Source organism: Callithrix jacchus, chromosome 1, assembly GCF_049354715.1.
Source record: "Callithrix jacchus isolate 240 chromosome 1, calJac240_pri, whole genome shotgun sequence".
Classification (NCBI taxonomy): Eukaryota; Metazoa; Chordata; class Mammalia; order Primates; family Cebidae; genus Callithrix; species Callithrix jacchus.
In genome coordinates, this window is record NC_133502.1 from 146,520,463 (window position 1) to 146,536,127 (window position 15,665).

General features: G+C 48.0%; 1 protein-coding gene across 2 annotated transcripts in view; it reads right to left on the minus strand.

Moving 5' to 3' along the window:
* The window catches only part of GABBR2 (gamma-aminobutyric acid type B receptor subunit 2), a 423,612-nt gene that overhangs the window by 106,700 nt on the left and 301,247 nt on the right, over positions 1–15,665 (minus strand). For both annotated transcript variants that reach the window (XM_035253005.3, XM_078373143.1), the window contains one exon: positions 4,987–5,067. In XM_035253005.3, the coding sequence (XP_035108896.1) occupies positions 4,987–5,067 (81 nt within the window). The remainder of the gene's footprint in view (positions 1–4,986; positions 5,068–15,665) is intronic.

A 15,665-nucleotide genomic window follows, 5' to 3' on the forward strand; every position in this document is an offset into this window, starting at 1 on the left:
AGACTCTGCGTAACTGTGGGAGACAGAAGCTACCTTTCTCTCCCTGCTGTGCCAGAACAGGCCGGGAACTGTGAGATTCCATTTCTCTATGTGACTGCAGAGGTGCACTGCTCATTCTTCAAGAGCGCTAGGAACCTGGGGAACCTTGAGGGTTTCAGGGAAAATCCATCTTTCTGTCCTGTTTTAGTTTTAGCAGGCATAGACTGGTTTGGGATGAGGGATTCAGGGACTCCCCAAGCTTCCTACAAATCCCTCGTTTTTAAAATTATACTTTAAGTTCTGGGGTACATGTGCAGAATGTGCAGGTTTGTTACATAGGTATACACATGCCATGGTGGTTTGTTACATCCATCACTCTGTCATCGACATTAGGTATTTCTCCTAATGCTATCCCTCCCATAGCAGCCCCCCACCACCCGACAGGCCCTGGTGTGTAATGTTCCCTTCCTGTGTCCATGTGTTCTCATTGTTCAACTCCCACTTATAAGTGAGAACATGCAGTGTTTGGTTTTCTGTTCCTGTGTTTGTTTGCTGAGAATGATGGTTTCCAGCTTTATCCATGTCCCTGCAAAGGATATGAACGCATCCTTTTTATGGCTTCATAGTATTCCATGGTGTATATGTGTCACATTTTCTTTTTTCAGTCTATCACGAGATTGTGTTGCATTTGGGTTGGTTCCAAATCTTTGCTGTTGTGAATAGTGCTACAATAAACATATGTGTGCATGTGTCTTTATAATAAAATGATTTATACTCCTTTGAGTATATGCCCAGAAATGGGATTGCTGAGTCAAATGGTCTTTCTAGTTCTAGATCCTTGAGGAATTGCCACACTGTATTCCACAATGGTTGAACTAATTTACACTCCCACCAACAGTGTAAAAGCGTTCCTATTTCTCCACATCTTCTCCAGCATCTGTTGTCTCCTGACTTTTTAATGATCACCATTCTAACTGGCGTGAGATGGTATCTCATTGTGAGAAACTAAGCAAATTGTAAGAAACTAAGCAAATCCCTCTTAGTTTCTTAGCTGCTATTTCAGGTCAGGTTTCTGCTGTGGAATTGTGAAACTTCAGGGCTGTTCTCTCCAGCAGGGGTCTGTGGAATCAGCCAGGTGTTACAAAGCCAAACCCAGGAATTTGGGAGCCCCACCAGGATCCCAGTTAGGCCTCTTCCCAGGAGACAAGCAGGAAAGGGGCAGATGTAGCAGCAGAGCATGGGAACTCCCTTAAACATCTGGGTTTAAGACACTGCTAGCAAGTTCAAATGTGTTTAGAAATATTCAGTGGCTCTGGCTGGGCATGGTGGCTCATGCCTGTAATCCCAGCACTTTGGGAGGCCAAGACTAGTGGATCACTTGAGGTTAGGAGTTCGAGACCAACCTGGCCAACATGAGGAAACCCTGTCTCTACCAAAAATATAAAAATTAGCTAGTGCACACCTGTAGTCCCAGCTACTTGGGAGGCTGAGGCAGTAAAATCGCTTGAACCCGGGAGGTGGAGGCTGCAGAGAGCCGAGATTGTGCCACTGCACTCCAGCCTGGGGGTCAGAGTGAGACTCTGTCTCATCAAAAAAAAAAAAAAGAGAGAGAGAGAGAGACACACTTAGTGGATTAAAAGAGTTTAAATCATCTAAGGAATTTAGGGAAATTGCCAGGTTTGAAAACAGCAAGGAACCTGCAGCCATGGTTAATGCGAAACCTTAAGCAATTCCATGTTAAGTAACTTTTATAAGAAAAGTGGCATCAAGGGGCAAAAGTCTGGGCTAAAGCAGACACAAAGAGATGGAGGTAACAACATTTCTTGCTTCCAGAAGTAAAAGCTTATTTCCCCTCTGCCTACCACTCTTCTCCAAACACCTGGCTCAAGTGCCTTCTGAATACCAAATGCAAGAACAGTTCTGGGGTGTCTGTGGGTTCCTGGCCAGAAACAAGCCCTTCTGTAGACACTGAGAAAGGAGACTGAGGTTTGGTTCACAGGTAATATGATCACTAGTGAGTTTGGAGCCCATTGTGTAAAAACAACTCCAGAAAATTGACAGTAGGCAAGAGAAAGTCGTAGTCGTCTCCTTCTTACTCTTTCTTCTCTTCCTACAATATGATGGCAACACAAGGGATGTCTTAATTAAGACTTTGTGGAAACCAAAAGCTTGGTTTATCATGAGTGTTAGTAACAGCAAAAGTCCCAAGTTTTCTTGCTTGCTTTTCATCTGGTCCATTCATGCATTATTCATCCATTCATTGCCATTCACTCATTCATTCATCATTAATGATGATTAATCACAATTAATAATCAACTCCCATCTGTCAGGCCTGGGACTGGGCACCAATGACACAAAGATGAAAAATACATTGTCCCATCCTTCAGGGAACTTACACACTAGTTGTAGGAAAAAAGAGAAAAGCACTAATAAGCAATCCCATTTACTGAATGCCTATGACAGGCTAAGCAAGATTTATTTTCCCATTTGATCCACACAACAGCCTCACGGGTAGTTAAGATTATTCCCATTTGACAGGGGGGCAATGTTTTTCTAGGTGTTAAGTGGCTCTTACAGCTAGTTGGTGGCAGGATTTGAACTCAGATCTGCCTAACCTTGAAGCTTGTGCTCTAACCACTACACAAACTGCTGCCAGTGATGCTGGGGTCCAGGCGATGTGATAACATCAGACAGGAGGCCTGAGCACGAGCAGGGAGCAGAGTGTAGTCCTGCCTGACAGAGTCAGGAAATGCTACAGAAAGGAGGCAACAAAGGAGCTGAGTCTTGGAGGATGAGTAGAGTAGGTGGCTGTTGGCCAGGAAGACGAGAAGGAAAGGGCATCCTGAGCAGAAGGCACAGCATGAGCCAAGGCCCAGTGGTGTTTCAGGATAGTTGAGGAGCTGTAAGCAGTTTGGTTGGGGGGATCTGAGAGAGGAGACAGAGAAGTGAAGAGGGGTCCCTTCCTGGAGGCCTTGGGGCCACAGCTCTGAGTGGGGCTCTGAGCAGAGGTGGCATCTTAAGCCTGGCATGACAGCGAGGGCACCTTGGCTGCTGAGGGCAGAGTGGACTTAAGGAGGGAAGGCATCGCAGTAAGAAGCCTCACTGGGGGCTGGTGCAGGGGTCCGAGTGAGCGGGGCTGACAGTGGAACCCACACCAGGTGTGAACAGAAGGCCTAGGCTCTGCCCTGATGGGCCTGGGCTCTGTGTTCAGAGGCTGATTATTCATGGTCTGGGTGGTGGGGAAAGTCTGAGAAGCAGGAAGTAGGCCTGGCACAGCTGCTTCCTGTGTTCTCTCAGCCTGGGAGCAGAGTCCGAGGCTGAAAGGCAGGGCCTGGGCATCACATTGAAGACCTGGTGCCTTCTGACTGCTGTTCAGCCACTGTCCTGGCTGCTGATCCCAGCACCACCAAATTCGTGGTTTTCCTGTCAGTTGTGTTTTGTGTCTGTTATTTATTTGGTGCTTGAATCTTTTCTTCAGTTTGTAAACCCAGAGTCCTTGTTCAGTAAACCCCGATCTACCCTGTCTGAGAGCCGACAGGGTGATCTTGGGGATCAGGGCTATGGTGGTTAGAACAGGCTGTGTGAATTTGGAGTGTCACCCTTTCTAAGCCATTTTCTCAACTGTACAACAGGGAGAACAGGACTTGCACACCTGCCTTTCAGAATTTTTCTGTGGCTCCATGAGGTAGCAGGTGACGATATGTCTGGTGACAGCTCCCTCAGTTGGGATGGGGAGGCCCACCTGAGTCTAGAGACCACTCCCGATCTCAGGCTAACTGGAGTTTTGCTTTGCAATACTCTCAAGGCTGAATCCCTCAGGTCCAGTGAAAATAGAGGAACATGATAAGAGTCTAATCAAAGGGTCTGTGGGACAGCCTTCTCTGGTGCCGTTGCTTTCAAGAAGGAACCTAAAAGTTTCTGGCACAGAAAGCCAGCTGTCCTGTACCAATTCCTGCTGACCCAGTGGAGTCAAAGTAACAACATCAGGGTGCTATGCATGTGGCAGCTTTTCTATTGCTACTCAGTGACTAGACTGTTTGTATGTCCATACGTCTATCCACTGTCCATCTGTCTACTCATCCACTCACCCTTCTAATCACCTATCTATCCACCCACCTATCCATCCATCCATCCATCCATCCACCCACTTGATCAATTCATCCATCCATCTATCCAAACATCCATCCACCTATCTACCTGTCCATCCATCCATTCACCCACTCATCCGTCTGTCCACCATCTACCTGTCCATCCATCCGCCCTCCCACTACCCACCTATCTGTTCATCCATCCACCCATTCACACACCCATTCATGAGTCCATCCAACTATCCATCCATCCATCCACCCACTCACTTGATCAATTCATCTTGTCATTAGATATCACCAAGCCTCTAACATGTGCCAGACCTTGGCTGGTGCAAGGAATTTAAAGTCAAATAGGATCCAGTCAGGGGCTCATAGGTGAATCACTTAGTAATATCAAGGTAAAGTGACAGCGGCCACAGGAGAGGCAGAGAAAAGACTGTGGAAGCAAAGAGAAGGGAGTCATCAGCTAAGTTGGGTGGCAATTACAGAAGACTGCACAGAAGAGGCATCATTTGAGCTGGTCATAGAAGCTGAAGAGTTGTCCTCTAGCAGAGAAGAAATATTCTTCCAGGAAGAGCAGCAGATAGACAGGCCTATTGCCAACCCAGTCAAACCCTTTGCCAGAGGAGAAGATAAACCTAAATTTAGCAGGATGACATTTAAAAAGAATGATTCCTGGCCATCTAATGGTTTAAACACCTCAGTGTAAACTTCATACAAACTCTAGTGACCCATGCCAGGTGCTGGAGCCCATACAAGTGATTGGAGCCCTGTGCTCAATGATTGAGTGTATGTGTTGAGGATGTTCCCTTGACCCCATGAAGCCAAAGATGCTGAGCTTGCCCCTAACCCTTAGACAATGTCCAGGCTTGGGAGCAGCTGGGCAGGCCCCCTCCTCTGAGAAGCCCACCTGCCTTACCTTGGAACCTGATGGTGTCATTGATGATCTCCAGTGTGTCGGCCACAGCGTTGTACTCTCCCACCTTTACCTCCCTGCTGTCTGTGGGGAGCAAGAGACAGTAGCCAGTTAGATTGGGATCTGGGGTTGTGTCTGGGTGCTCCTATTCCAGGCTCTTGCTCCCCTCACAGGCCCTGGGTATATTCTTGCAGGCTTCCCTGTCTCCAATGCCCCTTCTGGTTAGAATCACAAAACTTCTAACCCGATCTATGCTGGAACATTCTCTCATACTGTCTCTGTCTTATCAACAAGTTGTCCATCCTTTACTTCACATCTCACAGATGGGGAGCCCATGCTCCCTATAACTATACTCTGTCTGGTACCAAGTTCTTCCAGGTCACTGAGCTGAACTGTCTCCCTGTAACATCCCCCTTCTGCTCAACTGGCTCTGCCCTCTAGAACCACACAGACCACTTTTGCTCCATCTACCCTAGGATAGCCCCATATACTTGAAGACAAAGGTCATTCTGCTGGCGCCATCCCCCAAATTCTCCTTACAGAATAGTACTTCAGTCTCCCAACTCCCCCACCCCGGCCCCTCTGTGGGCCAGATTCCACAAAGTCAGTCTTTCTGTAGAGCATGGACCCAAGGACTGACCAACACACTTTAGGCATGATTTGGTCAGCAGCAAGTAGAGGGGACCATTCTCTCCCTCGTTCTGGAGTTTACTTTGCTATTATATACATCCTCAGGTGGAATTAGCATCTTTCAGAAGCCACATTGCTCTGCTGTGTCACATTAAGCACAGTCTCCCACTGCCCTTCATTCCTTGCACTTGTTCAGTGTGTTTTTAAACCCAGGTGGTGCATTCAAATTTACTCTCATCTTTCTTAAAGTTCTTGATGGGTTTAGTTCATTATTTTGGTCACTGTCAAGGAGGAAGAGGCTGAAGACTGGTCCAGAGTGGTGGCAGAAGAAATGGAGAGGGGGATCGAATTTAAGCAAAGTTTCTTTCTTCCAGGTGAAATCAGGACAACTGAGTGATCAAATGGGAGATGAAGAAGAGGGGGACCAAGGTCATGTGAGGTTCTGGTGGATGAGGGGTTTCCGTTCCTATCCCTGAGTGGGGAACCCAGGAGGGGTTCAAATACAAGGTGAAGAATAATGAGTTCCCTTTCAAATGTGCTGAGCCTGTGGTGCCTGTGGAGCGTCAAGGCAGAGATGCGCTTGCGTCCAGAGCTGTGGGGAGAGGTGCGGCTGCGGGGTGAGCTGGAGTCATCAGTATGGAAGCTGGGAATTGCAGTAGGAGGCAGGAATGAGACCCCCAGGGAAAGTGAGCCAAGCGAGAAGAGGAGAGGACCGAGTGCAGACTCCAGAGGAGCCCTGACCCCTGGGAGCAGGAAGAGCAGAGACTGGTAAGGGGTGGCCAGGATGCAGGAGCAGGGTGCCGGGAGGAAGTGGGCATCTTAGAAGCCAAGGAAGGGCACGCCTTCACCATAGAGCTGGCTGAAGTGCCACATGCTACGGAGAGGCTGAGAGAAGCCTCTTGAGCAGGGTCTGAGGATCTTGCATCTGGGAGGATACCAGTGACCAGGGATGAAGCAGATTCAGGGAAAGGATGTGGTTAGAAGGAACAAGGGGCAGTGAGTCTGAGGGCAGAGATGGGAACCCCAGGGAAGCGCAGGCTTGAGAAGAGTGGGGAGCAGTTAGGAAGGGCTGGGAGTATTGACTGAGCCCCTATAGTGTGCTGGATCAGTGCTATTTTATGTACATTTTCTTGCCTAGCTAAAATAGTGTGTGGAGTAGGTAGTCTCAGTCCCACATTAAAGACAAGAAGATGGGGCTTAGACAGTTTGTGGCTTTGCCCAGGGCCCCAGTGGTATTAAGAATAGAGCCCAGACTCAAACCCTGGACATCTTCCATAGCCCATGCTCTTCCCTGACATGGGGCTGCCTCGATGAGATTCCTGAGAGGTGACAGTTTGTGCCAAGTGCTCACTCCATGGACTGCCTATGCCTCTTGAATGCTGGAAGCACAAAGAGGAGGATTGTCCACCCATCCCCAGACGAAGGCCTCTGTGAAATGCAGGTGGGTCCCTTCCAGAGTTACCGGCCTGCAAAATGCCCAGAGGCTATATAGGAATTCCAAGGCACCCTCCTGGGCCTCTAGCTCTAAGTGAATTTCTTCACAGAAATGCAGATGCGCTGCTGGTACCTTAGAAACATTCAGAAAATAGAACAGGGAATCCCCTGGGCCACACTTTGACCTGTGTTCCTTTGACCGTGTGTGGTGGAAACAGGGGCTGTAAAAGTCACTTCCTTCTCCCCACAAGGGTCCTTGCCATTTAGGGGGCATCATACTGCGCAAGCAGCTGTTGCTTGCCCAGGTCACCAGGCTCCTAAATGTCACATTAGCAGAATCCACTGGGGGCTCCAACATCCTTGCTCTGGCCTTTTGAAGTCCTGAGCCCTGCAGATGTCCCAATCATGTCCTGCTGCTCAGAGGAGGCCCTGATTTATTTATTTGATGCAGGGAGGCAGCGCATGAAATATGCAGGATGATCAGAATCAATCATCAAGATTGGGGAATGATGCGGCTGGCACCCCACCGCACCTCAGCCACAGTCCGCCCCTCTGAATCACACGCCCTGCTGTATGCATCGTCCCATGGCCCTGAAATAATACTCAGCTTCCCACCAACCGTAATCACCATAATTTCTCCCTGAGGGCAATGCTGGAGGCTCACAGGCGCTTCACAAGTTCCTGCATTTAACACTCATGGCAAACCATGAATTGAGCATAATTCATCCTGGTCTAAAGAGGCAGGAGGAGCCTCAAATAGGTTAAGTACCCACTCAGAGCCACGTGCTCAGCAGCGAGCCCCAGTGGGTAACTAAACATGGGCCTCCCAGTTCTGAATTCAGCACACTTTTACCCTCATACCGAGCAGGGCTGCCAGCCATTCAGCCCACATTTGTTGAGTGCCTACTATATGCCAGGCTCAGCTCACTGTATTTCATGATAAAGAATCTCTCAAAAGCAGCACTGCAGGTGGTGGGAAGTTAAGTCATTCCCATGTCTTCAAGCCAGGTGGCCTTGGACATCCTGGACACGGGAGAGATGTTTATATTAAATCCCCTAGTTTTATTATTTTATTCATTCATTCAACGAACATTACCGGACACCCATCATGTGTCAGGCTGTGCTAGGGGCTAGAAGTATACAGATTTTTTTAAAATCACAATTTCAGATCTTTCATGACTGTATCTGTAAACTGGGAACTTTAGGATTAATAGGAGGGTTAAAGATGAGAATATATGCCCAGTTCCTAGGTTGGAACCTAACTCACAGTAAGCGTCCAATAAATTATGGTTATTTGATTCATGATGAAAGTAACGGTGGGTTCTATGTGAGGTTCCCAAGCACTCTTCATGTTTTCTTCCTGCCATCTGTTCCCCACCATGGTTCCTCCACTTGGGAGGTGGCTTTCCCCCCACTTTACCAAGTTAACCTGTCCAAGTCCTACCCGCTTCTTCCAGGAAGCCTCCTTGAGTACTGCTCCTCCCCTCCCAGTGTCCTAGTTGATGTGGACTCAGGGTACTGTGCATGACAGCTCTTCACGTTGAAGCCATGTCCTATGTGTGTCCAGGGCTTCTGATTCCTGCTGGCCAGCCTTGCTTCTGTTTTCCCATGCATTTTGGATCTCATCCCTTGCACTCTGATCAGGTCGCCTCCGGAGTCTGCAGATGGAAGGACTATTGTCCTGTGTATTTTTGCATTCACTTGCACGCCAGCCAGGTGGTGACCATGATAGGCACCAGCCCTCTTAGTTTTTAACTCTTAGGCTCCTTGTTAACTCCACTGTGCAAACAAGGTCAACCGGTCTATATCTGGTCTGTATCCAGTCTTATTTGGGGTATAATAACTGCCAGCAGTAGATCTGTCTTCTCACTTGGTTCTGGTTCCAAATTGGGGGAGCCAGAATGTGTTCTTTAGAATTTGATTGTTGTTGAAAACACACACAGAGACAGAATGTATAACTCTGGGGTATGAAACAAAAGATGATCTTGGCTCAACAAAAATCAGATTCTATAAATGTACTCAATTCTAGGACCCCTAACAAAATCTTAAACTCAGGCATAGGAAAGAGCTCGGAGCTAGGAGACAGGAGCCTCAGAGCTGGTGCTGGCTTTGCGGTCCCTCTGTGAGTAGCCCTGGGAAAGTCCCATTCCCTGCCTGGGTCTTGCTGAGTGAGTGGGCTGCATGGGAGATCTCTGCAGCCCCCAACTCCTGTTCGATGATTCTGCAACTGCTTGGAAGGGTCTTCCTCACTCCAAGCTAAAACCTGCTCCCTGTGACTTCCCCTCATGGGTCCTGGCTCTGGCTCCTGACCGTCCTTCAGACTTGGAATCTGGTGACCACGGGTCTCAACTCTGCTCTTCCCCAGGATGAACAGCCACTTCTCAGGAAGTGATTTTTTACTTCTACCCATCCCAGCCTGCTCCTTCTCCCTCTCCCAGCAGCTGCTCTCAGTAGCACAGAACAGAGGCGGACTTTGTGCTCTACTATCATAAACAATATGCCATTGCTGGCCGGGCACGGTGGCTCATGCCTGTAATCCCGGCACTTTGGGAGGCTGAGGCAGCGGATCATGAGGTCAGGAGGTCAAGACCATCCTGGCTAACATAGTGAAACCCCGTCCCTGCTAAAAAAATACAAAAAATTAGGCGGTTGTAGTGGCTCGAGCCTGTAGTCCCAGCTACTAATTGCAGCAAGCTGAGATGGGAGGCGGAGGTTGCAGTGAGCTGAGTTGGCACCACTGCACTCCATCCTGGTGAGAGAGCAAGACTCCCTCTCAAAAAAAAAAAAAAGCCATTGCCACATTTTTCATAAGTTCAGTTAACTGACCTTTGCTTTGAGATTTTTAACAGGCCAGGTGGACATTGGCCAAATACTCTGGGGTATAATAACTGCCAGGGGTAGATGTGTCCATTGATCTAGGCAAACTGGCTCAAGGGCATGAGCTAAGTACCTGAGGGGACCCAGGTCATATACAACAGGCACTCTGCCCTGGGAGCACTTTTTCTCTTCTTCTTGGTGATCTCCCCCAGGTCCTTCAGAATTCATCTTGGGGCTGGGTGCAGTGGCTCACGCATGTAATCCTGGCACTTTGGGAGGCTGAGGCAGGCAGATCATGAGGTCAGGAGTTTGAGACCAACCTGGCCAATATGGCAAAACCCCGTCTCTACTAAAAATACTAAAATTAGCCAGGCATAGTGGCACGCACCTATAATCTCAGCTACTTGGGAGGCTGAGGCAGGAGAACTGCTTGAACTCAAGAGGTGGAGGTTGTAGTGAGCCAAGATTTTACCACTGTACTGCAGCCTGGGTGACAGAGCAAGATGCCATCTCAAAAAAAATATGCCAAGTAGACCTGAGTGCCCAACTCTGAATGCCCACAGCTGCCTGCACTGCCCCTTATCATGCATTACACCTTGCTAGTGTCTGTGTCTGCTCCTCATTGCACTGGGTGGGCTGTGGGCTCCCCAAGGGCAAGGACTGCATCTTATCCACTCAGCCCCATCAACCCCCATCCCCAACCAGTGCTGGTCAGCACCTGGTAGGTAGGGGGTCACTTCCTAGGAGTGACAGCAAATAATTGTTGAGAAACTTCAAAAGAACAAACTATAGGACAAACAACAAAAGGGTTAATCTCCACCAAAATTAAGAACTTGGACTTGAAGTTAGTTTATAGTCAAGTGACAGAATGGGAGAAGATACTTGCAAAGCTGAAAGCCAATAGAGATTGATATCTAGATTACATTAGGAATTCCTGCAGACCAACAAGAAAAAGAAACGTCAAAATAAAAATGGCCAAAGGGTTAGGTGCGGTGGCTCACACCTGTAATTCCAGTACTTTGGGAGACTGAGGCAGGTGGATCATGAGGTCAGGAGTCCTAAAATTAGTAGTCTGGCTAATATGGTAATACATTTCTACTAAAAATACAAAAATTAGCTAGGCATGGTGTGGTGGCACGTGCCTGTAGTCCCAGCTACTCAGGAGGCTGAGGCAGAGGTTGCAGTGAGCCAATACTGTGCCACTGCACTCCAGCCTGGATGGCAGAGCGGACTGTTTCAAACAAAAAAAAAGTTATCCAGGCATGGTGGTGCATGCCTATAGTCCCAGCTACTTGGGCAGCTGAGGTAGGAGGATTGGTTAAACCTGGGAATTCAAGGCTGCAGTGAGTTATAATCATGCCACTGTACTCCACCCCAGGCATCAGAGGAGAGCCTGTCTTTTTTTTTTTTAAGGTCAAAGGATCAGAACAGACAATCAACAAACGTGCTAATAAGCACAGAAATAAATGTCCAAACTTATTAGGAATCAGAGAAATGATACGTAAAGTCACAATAGGATATTACTTTATATTTTTAGACTGTCAAAAAAAGAGGGATCCAGGAGAGACCAAATGTGGGTGGTGGGTAGGGACAGAGGAATCCTTTGCCAGTGGGCGTGGATACGGGCATGGCCATTCTGAGGAGCAACCTGGCAGGTCTGGGGCATATTCAATGTGCACACAGCTTCTGGCTTAACAATTCTGCTCTTGGAAATCTGTCCTAAGGAAATTTCCAGTTGGGTCCATAAGGGGACATGTATAAGGACATTTATTATTTGTGAGGGTGGGGAGTTGAAAGTCACATGGGTGTCCATCCCAGGGGCCTGGATGGGTGAAGTGATGGCTGCACTCCACCATGGCTCCTGCAGGGAGCAGGGAGGAGCTGTGACTAGAGGCACACCCAGGACTATGGAGCCATCTTTAGAAACAGTGCTGAGTAGGAAAAACAAAACAGAACAGAAAATATAACTAAGCCAGCAACACTGATGCCAATAGCAACACCTATCTTGCAAGTACACATACAAACACAATATGGGGTGCTTGCCTTTCCATGGCGGGGGAGTAGGAATGGGATATGGGAACAAATGAGGGAAATAAAGGGAATAAATGGACACACAAGAGGGACTTTCAGGGACCAATGACAATGATGGCCCATGAAATGAGGCATGTGAATTGTGTCCTAAAGAAGCGAGACTGTATTTTTCTCAAGAAATTCCTGGGGGCAGGCTGTGAATCTGGGGTCACTGTTAACAGTGCCCAAGAAAGGAGAAGAAAGCCAACAGTTGTTATGATGTTTCTCCGTGCCAGTCACTGAGACAGGAACATCATAGCCTCACATCATCGTGTTCTCACAGTCACTCTCAAGGCAAGGAAAATGATCATCTTTTATCTATTTACTTTTTTTTATTTTTAAAATTTATTTATTTATTTGAGATGGAGTCTCTCTCTGTCTCCAGGCTGGAGCGCAGTGGTATGATCTTGGCTCACTGTAACCTCTGCCTCCCGGATTCAAGTGATTCTCCTGCCTCAGCCTCCCAAGTAGCTGGGACTACAGGCACGTGTCACCATGCCTGCTAATTTTTGTATTTTTAGTAGAGATGGGGTTTCACTATGTTGGCCAGGATGGTCTTGATCTCTTGACCTCATGATCCGCCCACCATGGCCTTCCAAAGTGCTGGGATCACAGGCGTGAGCCACCGCGTCCAGCCTTATTTACTTATTTTTAACTGAAATGAAGGCTCAAAGAGATTTACTTATTTTTAACTGAAATGTTAAAAAAGTTACTTAACTTTTTTAACTAAGGCTCAAAGAGACTAAGCTTCTTTGCCTGTCTGCCAACGATCAGGCATATCTGCTTCAAGCCTATATACTTTCCACATGAGAGGACATGAGTTCCCCATCACTGGAGGCATTCAAGAGGTGGGACTGTTGTATAGGAGAGTCAGAGCTCTCTTCAACATGGAGAGTCTATGGGCTCAATGAAACCCAGTATGCTGTCTTTTGAGCCATTTCTTAGGCTCCCTGAAAGGTAAGTCCTGGAACATGAGGGCTGGGAGGTGTCAAGGCTAGGGACAGGCTGGAAAAGAGTCCACATTCCGGTGTGTCCTTTGGTTCCTACCGGTCCACAACCCTGCTGGTATATCCCGCAGGATTATGGACTATGACTCCCTTCTTAATTATATCAAGTTGAGTGGCAGTCTGACCAAATGGCCTTTCCAGACCCATGACTTGGTGAAGTGAGCTACAATTGCAGGCCTTGACAGAGGAAAAGGTTATTAAAAATCAGCCTTGAGAGTCTCAAACTAGGGTCAAATGAGCCCTGAAAGTATTCTAGTAGGTTCTGGGAAATCATCTTCCTGCTTTCATAGGCACTGGCATTCGGCCAGAGAGATTATGAAGCCCTGGAGGTTCGGGGACTGTATCTTATTCAACTTGGTTTTCCCCAGAGGACTTGGTAAAGCGCCTGGCAGATGCTCAGGAAATGTGCACTGAATACACCGGTATCTGTTACCCTGAAGACCAAATGGTAATTAATGCCTGAAAAAGGGAAGGACAAGTCTCTCTTTCACTAGGTAGGTTCTGAATGACAATTACGTCGTTAGAGCGAAGGAAGACCCTTTCCCTTCAAATCAGGTGCCAAAATATAAAACTCCAAAGCCTGAGCCCTTTATGTTGCAGAGAAGCAGTGTGAAATTCAAGCATATTATCATTCCCCGAGATTCTTACAAATAGGCCTAATGAAGGCAGGGTCGGTGAGTTGGAGCGGCAGATGCTGAGTTTTCTCTAAGAACGGCATACACAAAGCTCTAATCATGGCTTCACTCAACTTCCTTCCCTGCTGCAAATTCTGAGCCATGTTTAGACTCCGGCAGTAACATGGATACTTTTTTTTCTCTTAAGGGGAAAAAAGCCAATTCTCTAGTATTCATCCTCATCAACATGTGGTGTAGTGAAAATCAGCCATGGCATCGGGGAGAAGCATGGAACCTGGGGACTAGAAAGGGGTTCAGGCCTGAGGTATGTGCCCACCAGGATGCTAATACCTGCCTTACCTACAGCCAAGAGTGGGTCCCTAAGAAGAGCACCTGCCTGAGAGGAGGGGAAGAAGGCATGCAGTTTATTTGGGAGGTGACTCTAGGATGCACTTGTTAGTGGTGTGGGGAAGTGAGACAGGGAAGGGAGCCAGGACAAGGTGCATGAGTAAGCAGGCTTCTTTGTGGGCAACTGATGCTCAGTCCCACTGCAGGAGCTCTGGGAAAAGAGTCAAACACACCTAGCAGTTGCCTCACTCCAGGGGAAAGGATACTGGGGTACTTATCCTCTCCTTCTCATCCAGCACTGACATAGGGTTGCTCCTGGAAGCGGTAACTCCCTGGATGGCTCATCACACAGGCCAAGAGTTGCAGATGCTCTGGGTACGATGCTGTTTGGCTTGTCCTGAGGGCACTGGACATGCCTACCCTCTAGAATGGTCTTGCAGGGATGCAGGGACTTTGGGAGCCCTGGAAAACTGAGTGAATGGAGGGAAGTGCAGCTGAGGAACATGATTTTTGTGGCACTGAAACCTTCCCTGGGTTCAAAATGCGTCAGTCTCAAGAGGGACTAGGGCTAGTGCTGGCACATTATATTAGAAGAGTTCTTTTTATCCAGCATGCCTAAGTTTGTTAAAAAAAAAAATATTAAAGAAAAGAAGAAGAGTTTCTTCAGCCTGGAACAACAATGGCCACCATTGTTGTTGTGAACTGGCTTCAGTCCCCAGTTCTGTTGTTAAGGCTAATTGCTGTTTGCCAGACATTCTGCCTTGAATGAAGTCACTGAAAAGCAGGAGTAAATCAACATGTTGTTAAATTTCCACAAGCCACACACCTCAGCTTGGGGTTCCAATGCTGTCCACATTCTCCCCAGCCAGCCAGGAGCCAGGCAGCACGCTAGCCACGTGACTACAGCTTCCCGGGGCTTGCGAGTTCATGGAGCACCATCTCACTGGCCCTCACTACAGCCCCAGGAGGCAGGCAGGGCTGGCACTGGTGTCGTCCTATTTCTCAGAGGAAATTGAGGCTCAGAGAGATAAAGTGACATGCCCAGGTTCGCACTGCCGGTAAACTTCAGAGTGAGGACTTGGAGCCAGGTCTTTTGCACCCAAATTAATTCAAGAAGTTTTTACTGGGGACCTACTATGTGCCAGGCACTGTGGATACCAAGCAGACAGCCCTGGAATAAAGAAGTGTGAATGCGCCATGATGTCCTGGCTCCCCTTTCAGTCTTCTTCCCAAAGCTGCCTCCCATTTCCAAACACTATATGTCTTAGTTTTCCAAGGAATGAGCAGAGCACCTTAAACAATACTTCTACTATAGGTAAAAGGGTTTAGAAGGCACCAAGAACTTTGTGTAAAAGAGAGGCCACAAAACTATCTCATAAGGTCTTCAGAGGGAAGGTAGGTTGTGCCCCACTTGCAAGGTCCTGTTAGCAAGCATTTGTGGGAGTCTGGAGTGAGCCTAGGAGCATGCTAAATCCTGGAAAGGGAGCTTCCACTGCTGGGCTGGCCAAGAGGCCAGCTGTTTGTGAGTCAGCTCTGCCAGGAGACCCGCTGCTCCACTGTCCCCTACAAATAAGAGACAGGACATAGAGGGCATGAAGGGCAGAGCTGAAAACATCATGGTAACCTCATGCCAAGAACCTTTTGCAAGGTCACTGGTATGAGGCATTTTAGGAGCTGATAACCTCAGGATTGGCGGCAGGCCCACCAAGTTCCTGGATGGTTCCAGAAGACAGAGTCTGTACCAGCCCCCTCTTAAGGGGAG